Source organism: Setaria viridis, chromosome 9, assembly GCF_005286985.2.
Source record: "Setaria viridis chromosome 9, Setaria_viridis_v4.0, whole genome shotgun sequence".
Lineage (NCBI taxonomy): Eukaryota > Viridiplantae > Streptophyta > Magnoliopsida > Poales > Poaceae > Setaria > Setaria viridis.
In genome coordinates, this window is record NC_048271.2 from 28237574 (window position 1) to 28257019 (window position 19446).

Genomic DNA, 19446 nt, shown 5'->3' on the forward strand with positions numbered 1-19446 from the left:
TTAGACAAAAAAACTTTTTCTCCACATAAAGCGCAGTTAATAATTTGTTGGACAAATAGGGAAACTGTACAGATACAAACAGTAGACACCTAGGTGTATGTAATTTTCCTCTAATATGATATAAGATACAATATTGGTCAAAGAAAAAAAATAATGTTGTAGCTTGAGGGTACTCTCAAGTATCAAGCTACAACTTTGTCGATGTCGGTTCTTAGCCTCTTGGCCACCTCTAGTGGCTCTTGACCTAGACCAGATCTTGATATTCTTTAACAACTTGGATTTTGAACAACTGACTGGTCGAAATTCCAAGCCAACAACTGTGTTTTTAGGGTTTTTAGTAGTGGTTATGCATTGATATCATCGAAAGAGTTTGATATTTAGAATGAAAAAAATGTATATACGGTGGCGTGGAATTGTAATTTTGTGGCTTGTGGATAGAGAACCTGGCTCAGCTTTAGCATTTCCATCCTAATATATTAGGTCTTTGCTGGAGGATAAACTAACAGCTAATCTTTTGGTGTGTGATGAACAAGAAATAACAGAGGTACAGTAGTCCCATTCTTAACCTTTCTTCTAATCCTAGATAGAACCATCATGCAAATCTTATTTTGATGGCCACGGTGTTATACAGGAATAAATATCTTATGAATTTTTTTTTAGAGCAAAACAACAGAAGATTGCATTGGTTGGCTTGATTCCTGCAGCAATCAACACATATTTTTGTTGGCAATATCCTTTAACCAATCTTTTCATAATCAGGATTGAGGTAGTCGCAGTGTTTGTGCGAAGCTCCCGAGTGTCAAAAAACACTCGGGACCATCAAGAAAACACTCGGGGCAAACTTTCCCGAGGGTTGACACTCCGCGAATCGCACTCGGCAGCGCCAAGTCGGGAATGTTAATGTTTCCTTGAGTGTTAACGAGGAAACACTCAGTGTCCAAAATGTTTCCTGTGTGTAAACTTAAACACTCAGCAAACATAGAGCACACGGGAACGAAAATAGGTAACATAAAAATAAGTTACAATATATCACATCTGGAATTTATCATGGTAATAACATTTAAGAAAATAAAGAGCATAAGTTTTCTACAATACTACAGAACTGATGCCTATCTAGCATACCAAATTGCACTACTGATTTGTAATAATAAGAGAAAATTGCACTTACCATACAACAACTAGTTACATGGGTGCATATTAGTTCAACAACTTGTAAACTGCCCAATCTATTACAATAACTTGTCAGGTGGGTGTAGATTGGTCCAACAACTTTTAAGATGCTCGATCTAGTACAATAACAAAGTATAGTTACTTTTTTATATTTATTCACTACTGAAAACTGAGCATTGGTGCTAACCCTTAGTACCGGTTCGTTTTTGACCTGGTACTAATGTGGCATTAGTACCGGGTCTAATGTCTACTTCCCCATGAGCCTCCCGTGACCCCCTTTAGTACCCGTTGGGGGCTCCAACCGTTACTAAAGGTTGCCCATTAGAACCGGGTGGAGCCTCCACCCGGTACTACTATGCAACCTTTAGTACCAGGTGAAGCCTTCACCCGATACTAACTTCCCTCCTATAAATCTGCCTTCTTCTTCCTCCTGCCCGAGCCATTCACCACAGCTTGGGCTTCATCTTGTCAATGGCACCTTAGGGGAGGTGTTGCCAGATTGAAGACTATTTCATGAGGATTTCAACGATTCAAGTTTTCTAAAGGTTGTAAACTTCATCCTCCCTTGATACATGGTTAGTGTACTAAGTTTTATTCTTTAGTGCTAGAGTAATTTGTGATTTTTAGAATAAGGTACCATGGAGAAAATTTTCATTTATATGCATGTGTTATTTAGAGCTCATATTTGTAATTTTTAGAATAAGCTACAATTTTTTTGATGCTTTGTTTCCTATTAGTAAAAGAAATTGATATGAGGTTAGAGGAATAATTTCATAGTTTAGTCCTTTTCAAATATGAGCTAAATAAATTATGACAAATATGAGTGAGATAAATTGTGGTACATAGAGATAATAAGATGAAATAGAGGTACGTAATTAGTCATTTTAAGAATAAGCTACAATGGAGAAATTTTTCATTTCTATGTTATGTTTGAGCTAAATAAACTGTGGGGAAAAATATAATTTGTTCATAGTTCAGTCATTTGCAAATATGAGCTAAATAAATTATGGTACATAGAGATGCCTACTGCTGCTAAAGGTAGTAGCGATAATGGGGCGATCGTCGTTCCTCTCGTGATAAGCCAAAGGGGAAAATCATAGTTGGCCCTCATGATAAGCCGAAGAAAATGAGCACGTGGGAGAGAGTGATGCTTCGCTATTTGCAAAGATATCATGAAGATGCTGTTGTGGTGGGTTAGGAACCTCCTTTTGGTGGTCGTTATGCTCCACCGCCAGTTCAGGATATTTCAGGTCCACTTAGTATTACCGTTGCAAGAGGCACAAACTGTAACATCCCTAGATTGGGTTAGTCCTTAAAAAGCCTAATTAGAGTGTGAAAAAGGTCAATTAACATCTAAGTTTCAAATCTTGTCTTACTTAAGTGCAAATCACACTTAAACACTTATAGGTATTACTTTAAGGGAAAAATTTAACCAAATAAAGTCAAATTAAAACCAAGTATGAAAAACACTCCCACTTGGTTTGATGTGCAGTAAACATACCAAAAACCTCAAATGACCAACTTGGAATCTAAATCAAGCACTTAAAGTTACCAAAATACCCTTAAAAGGCTTAAATTGGGGGCAATTAATAACTTCAAATTTTGTATAACAACTTTGATTTTTTCCAATACGAAAGTTGTAGAACTTTTCAAACCACACAACTTTTATTATTTGAGCTTTTGCTAGTTTGGAGTTGAACCCTTTCAAAAATCGAGTCAAATGTCAGCTCAAATTCAAACTCAATTCAAATTTTTCTAAGTCCTGAAAAACAGCTATTTCTCCCCAATTTGTTTGTGTTTATCTTCAAATCGAAAACAGTTTTGAACTTGATGTCTTTATAAGAGTTGGATTCGAAAACAGTTTTGAAAGTTTTGCGAAAAATCTCCCCAAATCTTGCTGCCTCGCACACCACACACCTGGCCACGTGCCCACGATCGTGATGATTGCAAACGGCACGTCGGGACGCACCACGCGGTGCTGCCTCGCCGAAACAGCCCCGCCGGCCAACCCCTGCCACTAATGCGATAGCATGGCCCCGGCCGTTTGCCCAACCCCTGCCCGTGCATATCCTGACCCCATGCCACACATCCCCATCGCCCAGTCGCCGCTGTGCCCTCTGCCCGCGCCCACGTGCACCGCCACCACAACGCCGCCTCCACTTTGCGCTCCACGCTGGCCAATGCCGCTGGTGATGGGACCAGATAGGCTCGCCGCCTCCACCACTCAGCGCAAGAAGCAAAGGGGTGGAATTGCACCCATATCTTGCCCGACCAACCCCCGTTGACCACCCCGCGCGCCACATGCCGCCTCTGCCTAGTGCAGCCACCGCTACTCTGCGCGCCAATGACCCATCGCGCCCATGTTCCCCAACCGCAGCTCGAGTGCCCCGCTTGTCCTTATCTCCTCTGCAGTCTCCCACGCCAATAGAAGGAGCCCGAGGGCCATTGCGGGCACCCCACACCTCGCTGCCCGTCTGCCTAAAGCTCCGTCGCCCACCTCACCATGGAGAACCACCTCCCGAGCCTTCACGCTGCCTGCTAAACCCTCCAGAGCCACGCACGCACCCATGTGCAGCTCACCGAGCCCCCTCCTAGCCTTCTCCGCCAACGACCTCGCTAGCGTAGGAGCTCCACTGCCACCGTTTCGTCCCCACCGTGAACCGCCACCTCCGGCCATCCTCCGCCCTCAAGCCCCTAAGCGCGGATCACCACGGTGAGCTCCTCTACGTGCCCGTGCCCGTGCCTTTCCCTTTCTTGATAGCGCCACCACTCATTGGCAATTTCGCAGACAAGCCTCCGGCCGGCCACGGACTCGATTGAGGCCAGGGACTTGAGTTAAGAATAGTTACATGAAATCTGCCTTAGGGTGTTGTTTTATTTTTGATGATTTTTGTAGAAATCAAATGAGTCCTGATAGTGAGAAGTCTCTATAAAATTTTCATCCCCATAGCTGATCGTATCCAACTGAAATAAATTATGGAAGTTAAACCAAGAAAAAGGAATAAAAATAAGGTACTTAATGAGAAGGGCAAAATGGTAAATACACACTAAGGTACAGAAAAATATTAAGAAATAGGATAACTTTCCAAATGAACCTTGAGCAACCCTAGAGTGACCCTACCATTCTTTTGTGAAGTCTAAGTTGTAAAACCTTATATGTGTACACAACCACCATCAAATTCAACCCCGGGTTTTATATCACAACACACCTTACTTCATGAAAATAATGAAAGTTGGAACCGTGTTTAGGTGAATGTGGTCAAAATGCAATTCACACTTTAGCAATAATTCATGAATTGCATCCTGCATGTGAAAGCATGGAAACATGAACTATTGCATATGCATCTCGTGTAGAAGCGAATCTTGACGACGGGACGTACGAACTGCTCTTGATGACCGAGGAAGTACCTGCCGAGCTACATCATGTCCAGGCCGAGCAGGAGATCAGTGAAGCATCCAACAAGCACCCCACTAACTTAGAATAGGAAGGCAAGCCCCGGAGCATAACCCAATTTTTTAAATTCATGCAAAGTCTATGATACTCATGCTTGTGCATTTATGTTCATAGGAGGTGATTGAAAACCTAGTTGCATGATCTTAGGTACCTTTGGTTGAACGCTAGTATGGTAGGCTGAGTAGCTGCAATGCTAAATACGACTCGGTAAAAGTCGAGTGATTTCCTGTCACTTGCAAGTTTATATGAGTGGATTGCTTACTCATACTACAACCATAAGGATGACGGATGGGACCGGGATTGGTTCCGATATGGTGGTTTTGTCCCGTCTGTCTAGCAATGAAAATGCTAAGGCCGAAAGGTGTTGGCGTTCGCAGTCAAGTTTTCGAAAGTACTAATCTCATACCTAGTATGGGATAGGGAAGCTTGGATGAACAAATCTTCTTGCACAGTTGGAGGACAAGGAGATAAAGCTCATCAAGAAGAAGTTGGCACAGAAAGATGAGGGATACAAGCATTTCCGACAGGATTGGAAGGGAGTAGTATGGTACAAGGACCGACTGGTTGTTCCCACCAATCCTGATCTCAGGAAGCAGATTTTGGACGAGGCAGACCTATCCAAATTCTCTATTCACCCTGGCAGCACCAAGATGTACCATGATCTTTGACAGAATTTTTGGTGGTCTGGGATGAAGCCAGAGATTGCTAAGTATGTGTTGGAATGTGATACATGTCAGAGAGTGAAAGCAAGCCACTTGAAGGTAGCAGGTACACTTCAACCGCTACCCATACCCTCATGGAAATGGGAAGATATCAGCATGGACTTCATCGTTGGGTTACCCAACACTTCCCAGAGGCACAATTCCATATGGGTCATAGTGGATAGACTCACTAAGATAGCCCACTTTCTCCTAGTAAGAACAACTTACTCCACTCAGAGATATGCGGAGCTATACCTAGACTGTATCATTTCCTTACATGGAGTGCCCAAGATGATCATCTCCGATCGAGGCACTCAGTTTGTAGCACATTTCTAGGAGCAGCTGCACACTGCACTTGGCACTAAGTTGATCCACAGTTCCACCTACCACCCTCAGACCGACGGGCAAACTGAGAGGGTAAATCAAATCTTGGAGGATTCGCTGTGAGCTTGCATCATTCATTATGACAAGAACCTGGACAAGTGTCTACCGTTAGCAGAGTTCTCGTACAATAATAGCTACCAAGCTAGCTTAAAGATGACACCATTTGAGGCCTTCTATGGTCGGAGGTGTCGAACTCTGCTAAATTGGTCCCAGGCAGAGGAAAGAACCGTATATATGGACCAGATTTGGTAACTGAAATGAAAGAGAAAGTAAGGGTGATACACGAAAACCTTAAGGCTGCACAATCAAGGCAAAAGAGTTACTTCGATAAGAGGATAAAACCTTTGCAATTTGATGTTGGAGACCATGTATACCTTTGAATTTCACCAACCAAAGGTGTACATAGGTTCGGAGTAAAATGTTAGTTAGCTCCTCATTACATTGGTCCGTATGAAATCACGAAGATCTGTGGACCAATTGCCTACCGAATAAAGCTTCCACCAAAACTCTCCGCTATTCACGATATCTTTCATGTGTCTCAACTAAAGAAATGTGTTCGAGTCCCCACTGAAATTATTGAGCAAGAAGACGTTTGGATCGAGCCTGACCTCTCATATGCGGAACACCCAGTTAAGATTTTTGATCGTAAAGAGAGGTGAACCCGGAGACCTCAAAAACCTCAAATGACCAAATTGGAATCTAAACCAAGCACATAAAGTTACCAAAATACGCTTAAAAGGCTTAAATTGGGGGCAATTTATAACTTCAAATTTTGTATAACAACTTTGATTTTTACCAATACAAAAGTTGTAGAAATTTTCAAAATGCACAACTTTGATTATTTGAGCTTTTGTTCGTTTGGAGTGGAACCATTTCAAAAATTGAGTCAAAAGTCAGCTCAAATTCAAACTCAATTCAAATTTCTCTGAGTCCTAAAATACAGCTATTTCTCCCTACTTTGTTTGTGTTTATCTTCAAATCGAAAATAGTTTTGAACTTAATGCCTTAATAAGAGTTGGAGTTTGAAGTATGTACAACAAATTTTAGTTTTGAAGTTTTTCAAGTTTGGTTTGAAAGTTTTGCAAAAAATCTCCCCAAATCTTGCTGCCCTGCACACCACGCGCCTGCCCACGTGCCAGCGATCATGGTGATCATGAACGGTGCGTCGTGCCACGCCACGTGGTGCCGCCTCGCCAGAACAGCCCCACTGGCCAACCCCCGCTGCCGATGTGACAGCATGGCCCCGGCCGTTTGCCCAACCCCTGCCCGCGCATATCCTGACCCCCTGCCGCACATCCCCATCGCCTAGTCGCCGCCGTGCCTTTGCCCGCACCTGCGTGCACCGCGCCATGACGCCGCCTCCGCTTGGTGCTCTCTGCCAGCCAATGTCACTAGTGACAGGACCAGAAAGGCTTGCCACCTCCACCACTCAGCGCGCGAAGCAAAGGGGCGGAATTGCTCCCATATCCTGCCCGACCAACCCCCGACGACCACCCCACGCGCCACACGCCGCCTCTTCTCAGTGCCGCCTCCACTGCTCTGCACGCCAATGTCCCCACCGCGCCCATGTTCCCCAATCGCAGCTCGAGTGCCTCGCTCGTCCTAATCTCCTCCGCAATCTCCCGTGCCTATAAAAGGAGCCCGAGGGCCATCACCGGGGCCCCACACCTCGCCGCCCCTCTGCCCAAAACTCTGCTGCCCACCTCGCCATGGAGAACCACCTCCCAAGCCTTCCTGCCGCCCGCTAAACCCTCCAGAGCCATGCACGCACCCACGCACAGCTCGCCGAGCACCCGCCGAGCCTTCTCCGCCGACGACCTCACCGGCGTAGGAGCTCTGCCGCCGCCGTTTCGTCCCCACCATGAACTGTTTCGTCCCAATAGCGTCGCCGCTCGCCGGCAATTTCGCCAACAATTCGCCGGCCAGCCAAGGACTCGATCGCGAGCCCATGAAAAACCATAGGGTCTTTAGTGCTAAGTGTAGGGACCCATCCGTAATAGTTCAAAACCTCCAGGGACCCCCACGTAAAACATCTTATCTTTTTTCTGTTTTAAATGATTTAAATTGACTAAAATTTTGAAAATATGTAGAAAATTTTAGAGAAATGATAAAAATGCAAAACCAATTTTGTTAGACTCCACATGTTGTGTAGTTTCATTGAAAAATAATGTTGAGCATGTCACTATTGTAGATTTTTCCTCTACATTTTATTTTGTGTTCAAGCCAATAAATGACTCATAAGTCACACAAAAAATGATAAAAAGATAAATCTACCTCTGTTAGTTTTCTTGTGTCATGCTTGTTGTAGATATGAATTTTGTGACACTTGTCTAGATGATAAATACACTGATTTGAGTCACACATTGAAATCCTTGGTCTGATCTTGGTTTTTGCTTTATAAATGGAAGAAAATAAATAAAAATGTGAAACCACTTTTGTTGAGTTCCTGATGCAAGTACCTCCCTGAGAAAAATATTTGTCTCTGTTGAAACATGATTGGTCTTGCTTAACTTGCGCACATGGTTTAATAAAAGTAATATGGAATATAGATGTCCTTCTTATTAAATCATGGGAAAACTATAGTAACCTCTGATTGAATATAGAGAACCCACTGTAAAAATTTCAGAGCCAAACTACCATTGAAACTTGAGTTAAGAATAGTTACATGAAATCTACCTTAGGGTGTTGTTTTATTTTTGATGATTTTTGTAGAAATCAAATGAGTCCTGATAGTGAGAAGTCTCTATAAAATTTTCGTCCCCATAGCTGATCATATGCATTTGAAATAAATCGTGGAAGTTAAACCAAGAAAAAGGAATAAAAACAAGGTACTTAATGAGAAGGGCAAAATGGTAAATACACACTAATGTACAGAAAAATATTCAGAAATAGGATAACTTTTTAAATGAACCTTGAGCAACCCTAGAGTCACCCCACCTTTCTTTTGTGAAATCTAAGTTGTAAAACCTTATATGTGTACACAATCACCAACAAAGTCAACCCCGGGTTTTATATCACAACACTAAGGAGATAATGAAAGTTGGAACCTTGTTTAGGTGAATGTGGTCAAAATGCAATTCACACTTTAGCAATAATTCATGAATTGCATGCTGCATGTGAAAGCATGGAAACTTGAACTATTGCATATGCATCTCGTCTAGAAGCGAATCTCGCAGACGGGATGTACGAACTGCTCCTGACGACCAAGGAAGTACCTACAGAGCTACATCATGTCGAGACCGAGTAGGAGATTAGCGAAGCATCCAACGAGCTCCCCACTAACTTAGAACATGAAGGCAAGCCCCGGAGCATAACCCAGTTTTCTAAATTCATGCAAAGTCTATGATACTCATGCTTGTGCATTTACGTTCATAGGAGGTGATTCAAAACCTAGTTGCATGATCTTAGGTACATTTGGTTGAACACTAGTATGGTAGGGCGAGTAGTTGCAATGCTAAATACGACTCGGTAAAAGTCAAGTGATTTCCTATCACTTGCGAGTTTATAGAAGTTGATTGCTTACTCATACTACAACCATAAGGATGACGGACGGGACCGGGATTGGTTCTGATATGGTGGTTTTGTCCCGTATGTCTAACAATGAACTTGCTAAGGCCGAAAGGTGTTGGCGTTCGCAGTCAAGTGTTTGAAAGTACTAATCTCATAAATAGTATGGGATAGGGAAGACTAGTACCTGATTGAACTGGGACGTGAGCAGACATGCCCACTATCTCTGGAATGGAGTTTCCCCTGGTGCATCATGTGGTTACAAGTGCAGTGATGGTACGGCATCATCCGGGACCGTGGGGCCTTGTATCCAAGGGAAGTGGGCCTAACACGTAGCTGGGGATTGATGGGGATGACTGACAAGTGAAGCGAACCTGTTGCGGTACGCGGATGTCGTGGAGTTAGGTTCACCTTGCAAGGTTTAAAAACTCAATTTGAATCATCTGCCTCTCACAGTTTGAGACTGCTTGACTACTGTGTTGCACTGAGTAACAAGTGAAACATAGAATGAGTACATAATGATGATGATGCTTGGAATAAAATGTTTGCACAACTTGCTTGCTTATAACGGGTTGCATACCTAGTAAGATTAATCTTCTAGAACTGGCTGCTAAAATTTGAAAGTAAGGACCTACCTAGATGCTTTTGGCAAAAACAAACCCCTTAGCCCAAAACGCCTTGCATGTCTAGAAGTCGGTGGAGTAGTTACCACCTGATGGGTAAGCCTTGTTGAGTATTAGTATACTCAGCCTTGCTTGGGGCTATGTTTTCAGAAAATGTTAATTTTGAGGAAATGGTTGCCAGTTTGACTTGGCCGATCCAACTCCCTCTGGGTTGGGCGGTCAAGTGGAACCCATCCTCGGACGGCGAGGATCGTGGTGATTGATATCATGGTCATCTCCGCCCTGGTATTATGTATCGACGTTAGTTGCATCGTGTCTTTTTCCGCTGCTTAAACTCTAAAACAATTTACTTTATGCACTTTTGAACTATGGTTGTGTAATAACTGAATTTGAATTTTTGTATTAAGTACTGGAATGTTGTAATCTTTGGTCTCGCCTTCGTGTGAGATGTTTTTTGTTTCGATCCGAGACAAGTGGTTTATCGGGTAGAACCTGATAGGCTACCATTTTAACTTGATTAAAGTGTCAGTTCGCATGTGAGGTGAAATTGAGTACACTTTAGTTAGGTTAATTTGGGTGGTTCTGCCACACAAATAAATCACAGGATTTGGTTGGGTCAACGAAACCTTCATCTTCGCCGCCCAAGGATGCTGAAGTCCTCCTAGATAGTACTCCATGGATGATTTGTCGTAGGTTATCATGTTGTTTGGGTCTGAAATTTATTTTTGTGTATTTCTATTTAAACATTCAGTAACATTTGAGTTTATCGTAGTGTATCATATTGTTTGGGTCTGAACTTTAAATTTGTGTATTTCTATCTAAACTTTCATCAACATTTGTATCATGTTTATTATATTTCATGTATAATTGTATGGATAATAATAATATCTTTCGTTTAGTAATACTTTGTAGATGAATCAGCAATGGATGTATAACGTAGACAAACGCTCCATGAAGTACATTATAATGGCCTGCGTGGTTTTCTCGATCTGGTAGAATCCAACAAACCACCATCTGGTTTCATTTGTTTTCTATGCAGAAATTGCAACAATGAGAAGGATTACTCATCCAGAAAAACTATTCATGCCCACATATACAGTTCTGGATTCATGCCTAACTATTTTGTTTGGACCAAACACGGAAAAAGAGGAAATTGTAGGAAAAATGTTTAATTATCTAGAATATATAGAAAAATTCTTAAAGTAGCTAGAAATTATAGAAAAATTGTTGGCAAGGCCTATTAATTGTAAATTGTACAATATGCCATGTTAGAAAATCCTATTAATTCTTAGAAATGTCTAAAAATATGTGAAAATTACTTTGATACTTTTAGAAATTACCAAGTAATTTTATGATGTTGTCATTTACTATTACAAAATTGATCAAATAGTTCAATCAATTATAGAAATGTGCAATTAACTGTAAATATTTTTGTAGTCAATTATTGTGAAAAATGTATAAATATTAGCAATTCACTGTAAATATTGTTGTAGTCATTTATTGTAACAAATTGTATAATTGTTTCATTTTTTTTGTCATTTTCTAGCAATTCACTGTAATTATTGTTGTAGTCATTTATTGCAACAAAATGTATAAGTGTTTCATTTCGTTTTTTAGTCATTTATTGTTTGCAAATGTATAAGTATTAGTCATTCATTTTGGTAGTCATGTATTCTAACAAAATTGTATAAGTTATAGTCATTCTTAGAATAAATTCTACTATTTCTTAGAATAATTTTCTTTTATATTATATTAGTTATAATGGCACGATCAGAGGACGAGCAAGCCCAATTGGACAAGGAATACGTAATGGGCTTGATTGCTCAAGGTGGCACAAACGATCAACCAAACAAAGAGGTTGATCACAGCTAGATTGACATCTACCTTAACATGTCTGGTGATGGCAATGAGGAGGAACCAATTGCTGAGGAAGGCAATGATGGGCAACAAGGCGAGGTATAGCAATTATTATATGTAAACATGATTTGAATTCTCTACTTATCAAGATTATTAGGAATTAATAGTTCTTTCGTTTTTCAGCCATCTGGATGGAGCAGCAGGCCTAAACGGAAACGAGGCAAGAAGAAGAAGTTAGAGGGCGGTATCATCATGGAAATTGATAAAGATGGTGAACCAATTGCTCTACACAATGCTAAGACCAAATTGGTGAATCAAATTGGGTTTCTTGTTAGAGATAACATCCCAATAAGCTTTTAGAATTGGAAAAGCCCTAAACTTTTAGAATTGGAAAAGCCCTGAAATTGATGAGAGCGTCGCTTCCACAAGCACGGTCCCCATAAGCATGGTCCCAGAGCGAGAGAAGGAAATGATATGGGAGCAGATAAAAAAAACTTCACGTTCGAAGGTGTAGGTGAAGCAAAAGTGAAAGATTAGAGCTTTCGGAAGGGTGCAATTGCTTTTAAGATGTACAAGAAGAACCAGAACAAAGACTACATAAAGAAGGGCCTTAAACCAGATTTCACGAAGAACCCGAAGTTAAGAGATCACTATGATTCGTTTGTGCAATTCAAGCAGTCACAAAAGAGTACTAAGGTAACTAAAACCAATACGACAATGTTCAAAAGAAGAAATACTTTCATCATCTTGGGCCAGGAGGTTACAAGAAGGGGATCATGAAATGGAAGAGGATGGAAGATGGCATAATTGTTAAGGGAATAGTATTGCAGACTCTCAAATGGCTGGAGCGTGCAAAGTATTGGTATTATGCTCATGGTGGCACACTCAATCCGGAAGATGGATCATTTGTGTTTGGCAAGAATTAAGAGAAGCAGCTACGAGGCTTGTTGAGTTAATAAAGGCAACAGCCGAAGGATGTTTCGTGCCTGATCGAGAGAAGGATGAGCTGACTATGGCACTAGGTAATCTAGAACACTCTGGACGTTGCCGAGGCAAAGGATTAATTCCATGGAAGTTTGCCTTTCATGAGCACATTGATTTCTACAGAAGTCACCAAAGAAGTAAGGCTGAACACGCACGACAACTACGATAGTTGCAAGAACACATAGCTTTGACAGAGGCAAGAATAGATAAAGCAATCGACCGGCGTGTGGCTCTAGCTCTTAGCAAATAAGCTAGTGAACAAGCAGCTACAACATTAGGGGCTAATGTCAATGTAAACCCCTCTCAGCGTCGAAGCAACATCACTTTCATGGAAGCCCTAGCTGGAGGACCTTCTGACATATTTGAGGACAACCAATGCCACCCCGTTTATGACATCACTGGGAGGGTCCCTTTCGAGCTTGTTACTCCCATGAGAAAGAAGCTCATCGTGGTGGCTTATGGTGTGGCTGAACAATCGATACAAGGTCAAACAATTCATGATGTGGAGATTTCAGCTTGCGGTTATGCCAAAGTTGGGGTGGACCGAGTGGTCGATGGTTGGGATGACTTGGAACTGGAGATCCTTGGAGGTGACAGGGAAAAGAATATAGGTTGAAGCTATCCATGGTTGGATTCTATGGCCCAAGCGCTACATAAGGATTATACAGCCGAATCCCCCGACCTTGGGATCCTCTCCTAAAAGCTCAAGGGAAAGATCACTTAGGCCATCAGCTAGGGCACCCTCTCCACTACCAGATAGGGATCCGAGCATGAGTCCTCAGCTGATAGGGATTGTAGCATGACTCCACCTCCCCCTATTAAGAGCATGGCTACATGGTGAAAGACGCCTTCAGTTCCGCCTACTGCAGCTATGAAGAACAAGAAGAATAGGACGAAGGAGAAGCAACTAGAGCCCAATAAACTTTATGATATGACTGATGTAGAACTCCACGCAGTAGTGGATGCTGAGGTTAAAGCTCACTTCGCACTAAAGCCTCCCGTGAAGAAAGATCCACCACTTGATAAGGTTAAAGTTCGGGCTTTCATTAGAAGCATGGAGAAAAAGGCAGAGAAACCACCACTAGCTGACTATGACCACTTAGTAACAAAGGCTTTTAAGAAGAAGAAGAAAAATGGGTCAAGCATCCCACAGCTCAGAACCCAATCCAACTAATCGATTGCCCCGCTCCAGGTGCTTTCAGAGTTTGATCAAAACCTGCTTCAATTCATCAAAGATACAAATCTCACCCTAGCTCAACTATAAGGGAAGGATCACATCCCAAAGCACCCTCGGGCTGCTAAATGGAAATATGAGTTAAGTAAATCGCTTGTGTGGCTACAGTTGTGGACTATCTTCCAATGAAGATGTACAAATTGCACCAATGGTACATGGAGGCTTCAGCCAACAGTTTAGTCATGCTCGAAGTTTGGATTGGAGATCAACATTATTTCCATGGGGAAGACATTATAATGTGCCGCTGGAGGAACTATATTACCTTTACAATCAAGACACACTTGACAAGTCACTCATCAATTCCTAGGTTTTGTAAGTCTTTAATTTGCTCTAACTTCAAAATCCCCGCTCTAGTCATTCTGCAATGTCTTGACTCCTATTCGATTTTTTATCATGTAGGATGGAGATTCAAACTTGCCGAAGGAAAGAATAATATGACATTGGAAAGTTGATCCAAAATGTTGAACTTGGAAAGTTGATGCAATGTAATATTATTCAAATATGTGTATGCACAATAGGTCTATATATATAATATTATCTCAAATGTAATATTATAGATAAATAAAATTTTATATATATTAGCATATTAGAACTAGTATACATAAAGGAAATAAATATGAAATACTAATATAGAATAAATAAATAGAAAAGAAACAGAAAAGAAAAAATATATTCGTATCGGTTGGGGAGACTAACCGGTACTAAATTGGTCTCGACCACACGCGACGGGATAGCCAATTTAGTACCGGTTGGTCTCTCAAACCGGTACTAAAGGACCCCATTTAGTACCAGTTATTTGAACCGGTGCTGAAGGCCTCCCCTTTAGTACCGAACTAGCAATACCGGTTGCACAACCGGTACTAAATGGGGGTTACGAACCGGTACTGAAGGCGCTTTCCCCGGAAGTGATCATCACCATAATCCACTGTAATATGCTTTGAGGCCGTATGGATTAATTGCACAAAGGCTGCAACTCTTTCTAAATTATCTAAAAAAATGATATAGCAAAACAAGGAGCTGCATCTGAGATGGGGAGAAGTTTGAATTGGCTGCAGAAAATATGGGAAGTTATTCATCAGGAAATAATTGCTACTTGGATAGTTCCTAGCATAGAGACCGTAATCAAATTAGTTTTATAAGATTCACAATATCCCCCACAAAGAATCAAAAATAGATAGAAAAATTCTATTATGCTATGTCGTAATCAGGTGGAGGCAGGCCCACATTTGTCAAAATAACAATAGAATTTAGTTACAGTTTTTTTTCCATACAAATAACTGCTACCACTCCTGATCTTCTAGTCCATTTTCATATTCATCCCTGTTGGCTTTACCAAAGGATCAAACCCACATAAGTATGGAAAATCTAAAAACTCAACATGAACACAAGAGAATTTTTGGTGGAACACAACAAGCACTTTTTTCTCTGTTGATTTCAAAGAGGGTTATATATATATATATATTTATTTATATTTATATATTTATATATATAGTGGTAGCCTCTAGCCTGTTTCACATTGCAAAGACACATTCACATTAGATGTTATCTAAGACATGTTCACATGAAGTAATCAGTCATGTGACTCCTTGTTTGCTTCCAAGTCTACTAATATAAAATTCTGCATCAGGATTATTTTGCAACATTCTCCCCCTAATCTTGATGTATCTCAAGCTCGGTCTCAATAGATGTCAAATGTAGTACTCCCTCCGTCCCAAATTATAGGTCGTTTTGACTTTATTAGATTCATAAACTTTGTTATGCACTTAGATATACCCTATGTCTAGATGCATAATAATATCTATGTATCTATAAAAACCAAAACGACCTATAATTTGGAACGGAGGGAGTAGCTCAATTTGAAGCAAATCAATATGTGGTCAAGAGATTCTCCACGACACGTGGACCTTTGTACGAATCTGGCAAAGGAGGGGCTCTCTTTTTACTCAAATGCGTAAGAGACCCACAAAGTTATCCTTAGCTACTCCTAATAAATCAAAAATTCATGTCTCTGCAAAATTGAAAGATGTGACAACAACCCTGCACTACAATCACTATAAAAAACAATTTGTAGGCGTGCCCCCATTTTTTTCTAGGGCCAGCTCAAAATGCAACCCGTTCCTACAAATAGGAGCGAGTTACTGTATATTTCTCGAACCACTCCTGAAGACACATTTGCATGGGCGGGCTACCCCTAGAAATGGCCGACAAAAGCACCCATCCACCTTCTTCCTCCTCCTGACAACACCGTTCGATAGAGGAAGTGATGCCCGAAAATCTAAAAAAAGGAAATGTAGGGGTGGGGGAGGAAGTTTTTTCTACTTGATTTCCTTGGTTGGAGGTTGTATGAGGTAAATTGATGCTAACCCAATGTATTTTTGAAGCTTATTGCATAGGTTTAAGGCTCAAATAGAGTTCCTTTACCTCTAGGTAGATCTAGATCTCCAAGGTGTAGATTAGTCATTTGGAGCTCAATTTACTTCAAAACTTTTGGATGAAGTTAGGTTATTTAGGTAGGAGAACAAGATTATCTAATTATTTGGATGCAACTTTGATGTTTTAGTCTCATTCATGAATGATGAAATTCCTAGATCTATGGGGGAGAGAGAGAAGAAGATTTTGGTTTTTTCCTATATTTACACAAGCATGATAGTTTTTTTCCAAGATCTAGTGGGACAAAACAGCTTAATTTCTGATTATTTTTTAATTAGCACATATTACATTTAGTTTTTTCAATATCTACCCATAGATGTGTACTTCTTTTACGGTACATAATACTACTACTTAGTAATATATAGTATTGTTCATTATTATGGATATTTTAGTAATTATTGCATTGTAAAAAATGATATTTCAAATGAAGTGGTCTTTTAAACTTTATGCTAGTGTAAAAAATAAAATTATAGTGATGCTATTTGTATTTTTTTACCATGATACCCTTATACTACCTGTACTATTCAGGTATGCTACTCCTACCATAATTAATGAAGGTTTTAGTAGTATACAATTAATCTTGACTGTCGGATGTCATTATACTAATTCTTTTCGAACACTAGTATAGTCTAGCTTGAAATTTTTCATTTTCCATCAATAAAGCAACTGAGTTTGACATGTCGGGCTAATCTGTAAGTGTTATTAATTATTCTTCCATCTTTCTACGCAACCGCTTAACGTTACACGCATAATCGTACACTTTGGTGCCTTCTCACGAACAAGTGCAAGAAATAGATCCCACAGACGCATGCATCACTCACTCCTCATGAGTTGACAACCCTGCAGTTCTTGCGGATCTCCCCTTCCGAGCCCGTGAGAGGGATGTTCCCCATCTTGATCATGGACCAGCCGAAATCGCAGAAGAATTGATCCTCGTCGTGGCTGTAGGTCCGCACGAGATCCTTTGTGTTGGCAGTGCCTTGCGGGCTTGAAAAGAGGCCCTGGTCGGAGGACAGCAGGCCCTTATTGGCCAGGAGGTTCTGGTAGTAGTAGTTGTCGAACACGTCGCCGGAGCTGACGTCGAGAGCGGTGGTCTGGTTGCCGTCGCCGCCTGCACAGAGGCTCTGAAGGCTGTCGGCGAGGCTGGCATCCAGCGTCGGATCTACTGAATTCGTCGCCGAGAAGTTTGACAGGCGATTGCTGAACAGCACGCACCGGGATCGGCCGATCGTGTGGGCTCCTGTCCAATTTCAGGTTGAGAGCATGTGAGTTCCGTAGAATCTTAACAGATCACGTGAAACTTGATGTATAATTAATAATCTTAATAACTGCTTCTGAGTGAGCTACGAACGTGTAAGGACTAGCTCTGAAACTTGTAGGAGAACGTGGAAGTAGAAGTAGCTGTAACTGATTCATGATATTTACCCGATAAGACCACGACATCGGTCGTGTTCAGGCCGACGGCGTTGAACTTCTGAATAATGGAGTCTATCGGTTCAAATGGCGCAGGCAAGCCGTTGTCAGCTCCAGACTGATTGGCCACCAGACCGTCTTTTCTTCCCAGAAGAACATCCCAATATGGCCCTCCACTCTGAACAACAAAAATCAGTACACGTCACTACGTCACAGCCGTGTTGCACCGTTAGTACTCTGTCTAGCAAAACTTAGTGTTCCAACAAACTTGACTGGAAGGGCTACTAGGAGCGTACAAAGAGCACTCCATAGCCTGCTGCAAGGGCTACGATGTCAGCGCAAGACACCACCTCAGGGCAGAGGCTCTCGAGATCAGCCTTTATGGCGTCAATGACCTCGTACCCTCTAACTGAGTTCAGGTTGGGTTGTGCAAACTTCTCGCCATCGCTGCGGTCCAAAAGTATTGAACCATCACATCCCTGCATATATGAAATTTCACACCATTTCGGTAACTCAGCAACATAGAGCTGCATCGATCTACAGAACATTATCAGAGACTCAGGGTTAAGAGATTAGAAGTCAGTCAAGACAGTTACATTGACAAAGCAGTCATGGAAATGGAGCCTGAGGAGGGAGGCGCCCATCCTCATCTCAGCTCTCATGGCAGTGAACACATGCTGCTGCACGATAGTGTACAAATGAGGACATGTTTCGTCGTAGAAATCAGAGGTGAGCTGACATCTCACACCCTGGTTACCGAGGCACAGTGAAAGAACCGAAAATACAACCAGCAACCGGGAGTAAGCGTGTTCCATGTCTTACTCGGTTACTACTTCCTCCTCTATAGACTATCCTGGGCTTCCACACTCCACAGTTTCTTGCCAAGTTCTTATAGGCGGTTAAAGTGATCCATCAGGGAATATACTACCTCAGGTAGGCTAATTCGGCACGATAGTGGGCGGCGCGCATGCATGTGTCTACTGGTCTCCAGAGGTGAGAAAGATTTCTAAACAAAAATAGAACTGCACATTCGGAAGATGGCAATTGGGCTATTGGGGCACTAGAAGGGGCTCTTTTGCTTCGTTTTCTGATTCTTAATGGTGAAGTCACTAGTGTGATGGTGCTGCACTTAGCATGCTTCCCAGTGCTTTTTGTCTCAAGTCCAAAGTGGTAGTGGAGATCCAACCAATGCAAACAGGAAATTCTAATGTAATGCATGCAGTTTCGTGCAGGATTTCGATTTTTGGATATGACGGCCACAGACGAGATGATAGTTGATGCACTATTCAATTACGTATCAGCAATAGTATCATGTTTGCATTGTGGGGAAATTAATCTGGACGCTGTAAAGTTTTGGATGACGTTTCCTATTGTAATTGCGTAGGTGCTGTGAGTTGGCTCTGCATTATCAGTTGATTGCTGTACAGGGAATGCAATCATGCAGCTCAACCAAATTTGTAATGCAGAAGTCAAAGAGATAACCATTTGGCCTCAATGCCATCCTAATGGATAAGCATTACAGTGAACGATAGGTCCAATCTGAAACAGAGTACAATCTGGAAGGCGAATTCATTGCACTAATACATCTACATATGTTAATGAAAGAAAAACAAACTGCAACATTAATTCTGTAGGTTGGGGTTTACTTGTTCAGGAACCAAGATGCACATGATTTTTGCAACAACTTAT

General features: G+C 41.5%; 1 protein-coding gene across 1 annotated transcript; it reads right to left on the reverse strand.

The window, feature by feature from the left end:
• Positions 1 to 17024: 17024 nt before the first annotated feature.
• On the reverse strand, positions 17025 to 18633 carry LOC117836909 (peroxidase N). Its single transcript, XM_034716435.2, has 4 exons — positions 18354 to 18633; positions 18054 to 18236; positions 17770 to 17935; positions 17025 to 17584 (listed from the first exon to the last, which is right to left on the reverse strand). Exons 1-4 carry the CDS (start codon positions 18570 to 18572, stop codon positions 17169 to 17171), a joined length of 984 nt encoding a protein of 327 aa, XP_034572326.1. The 5' UTR covers positions 18573 to 18633; the 3' UTR covers positions 17025 to 17168.
• Between the last annotated feature and the right edge of the window lie 813 nt (positions 18634 to 19446).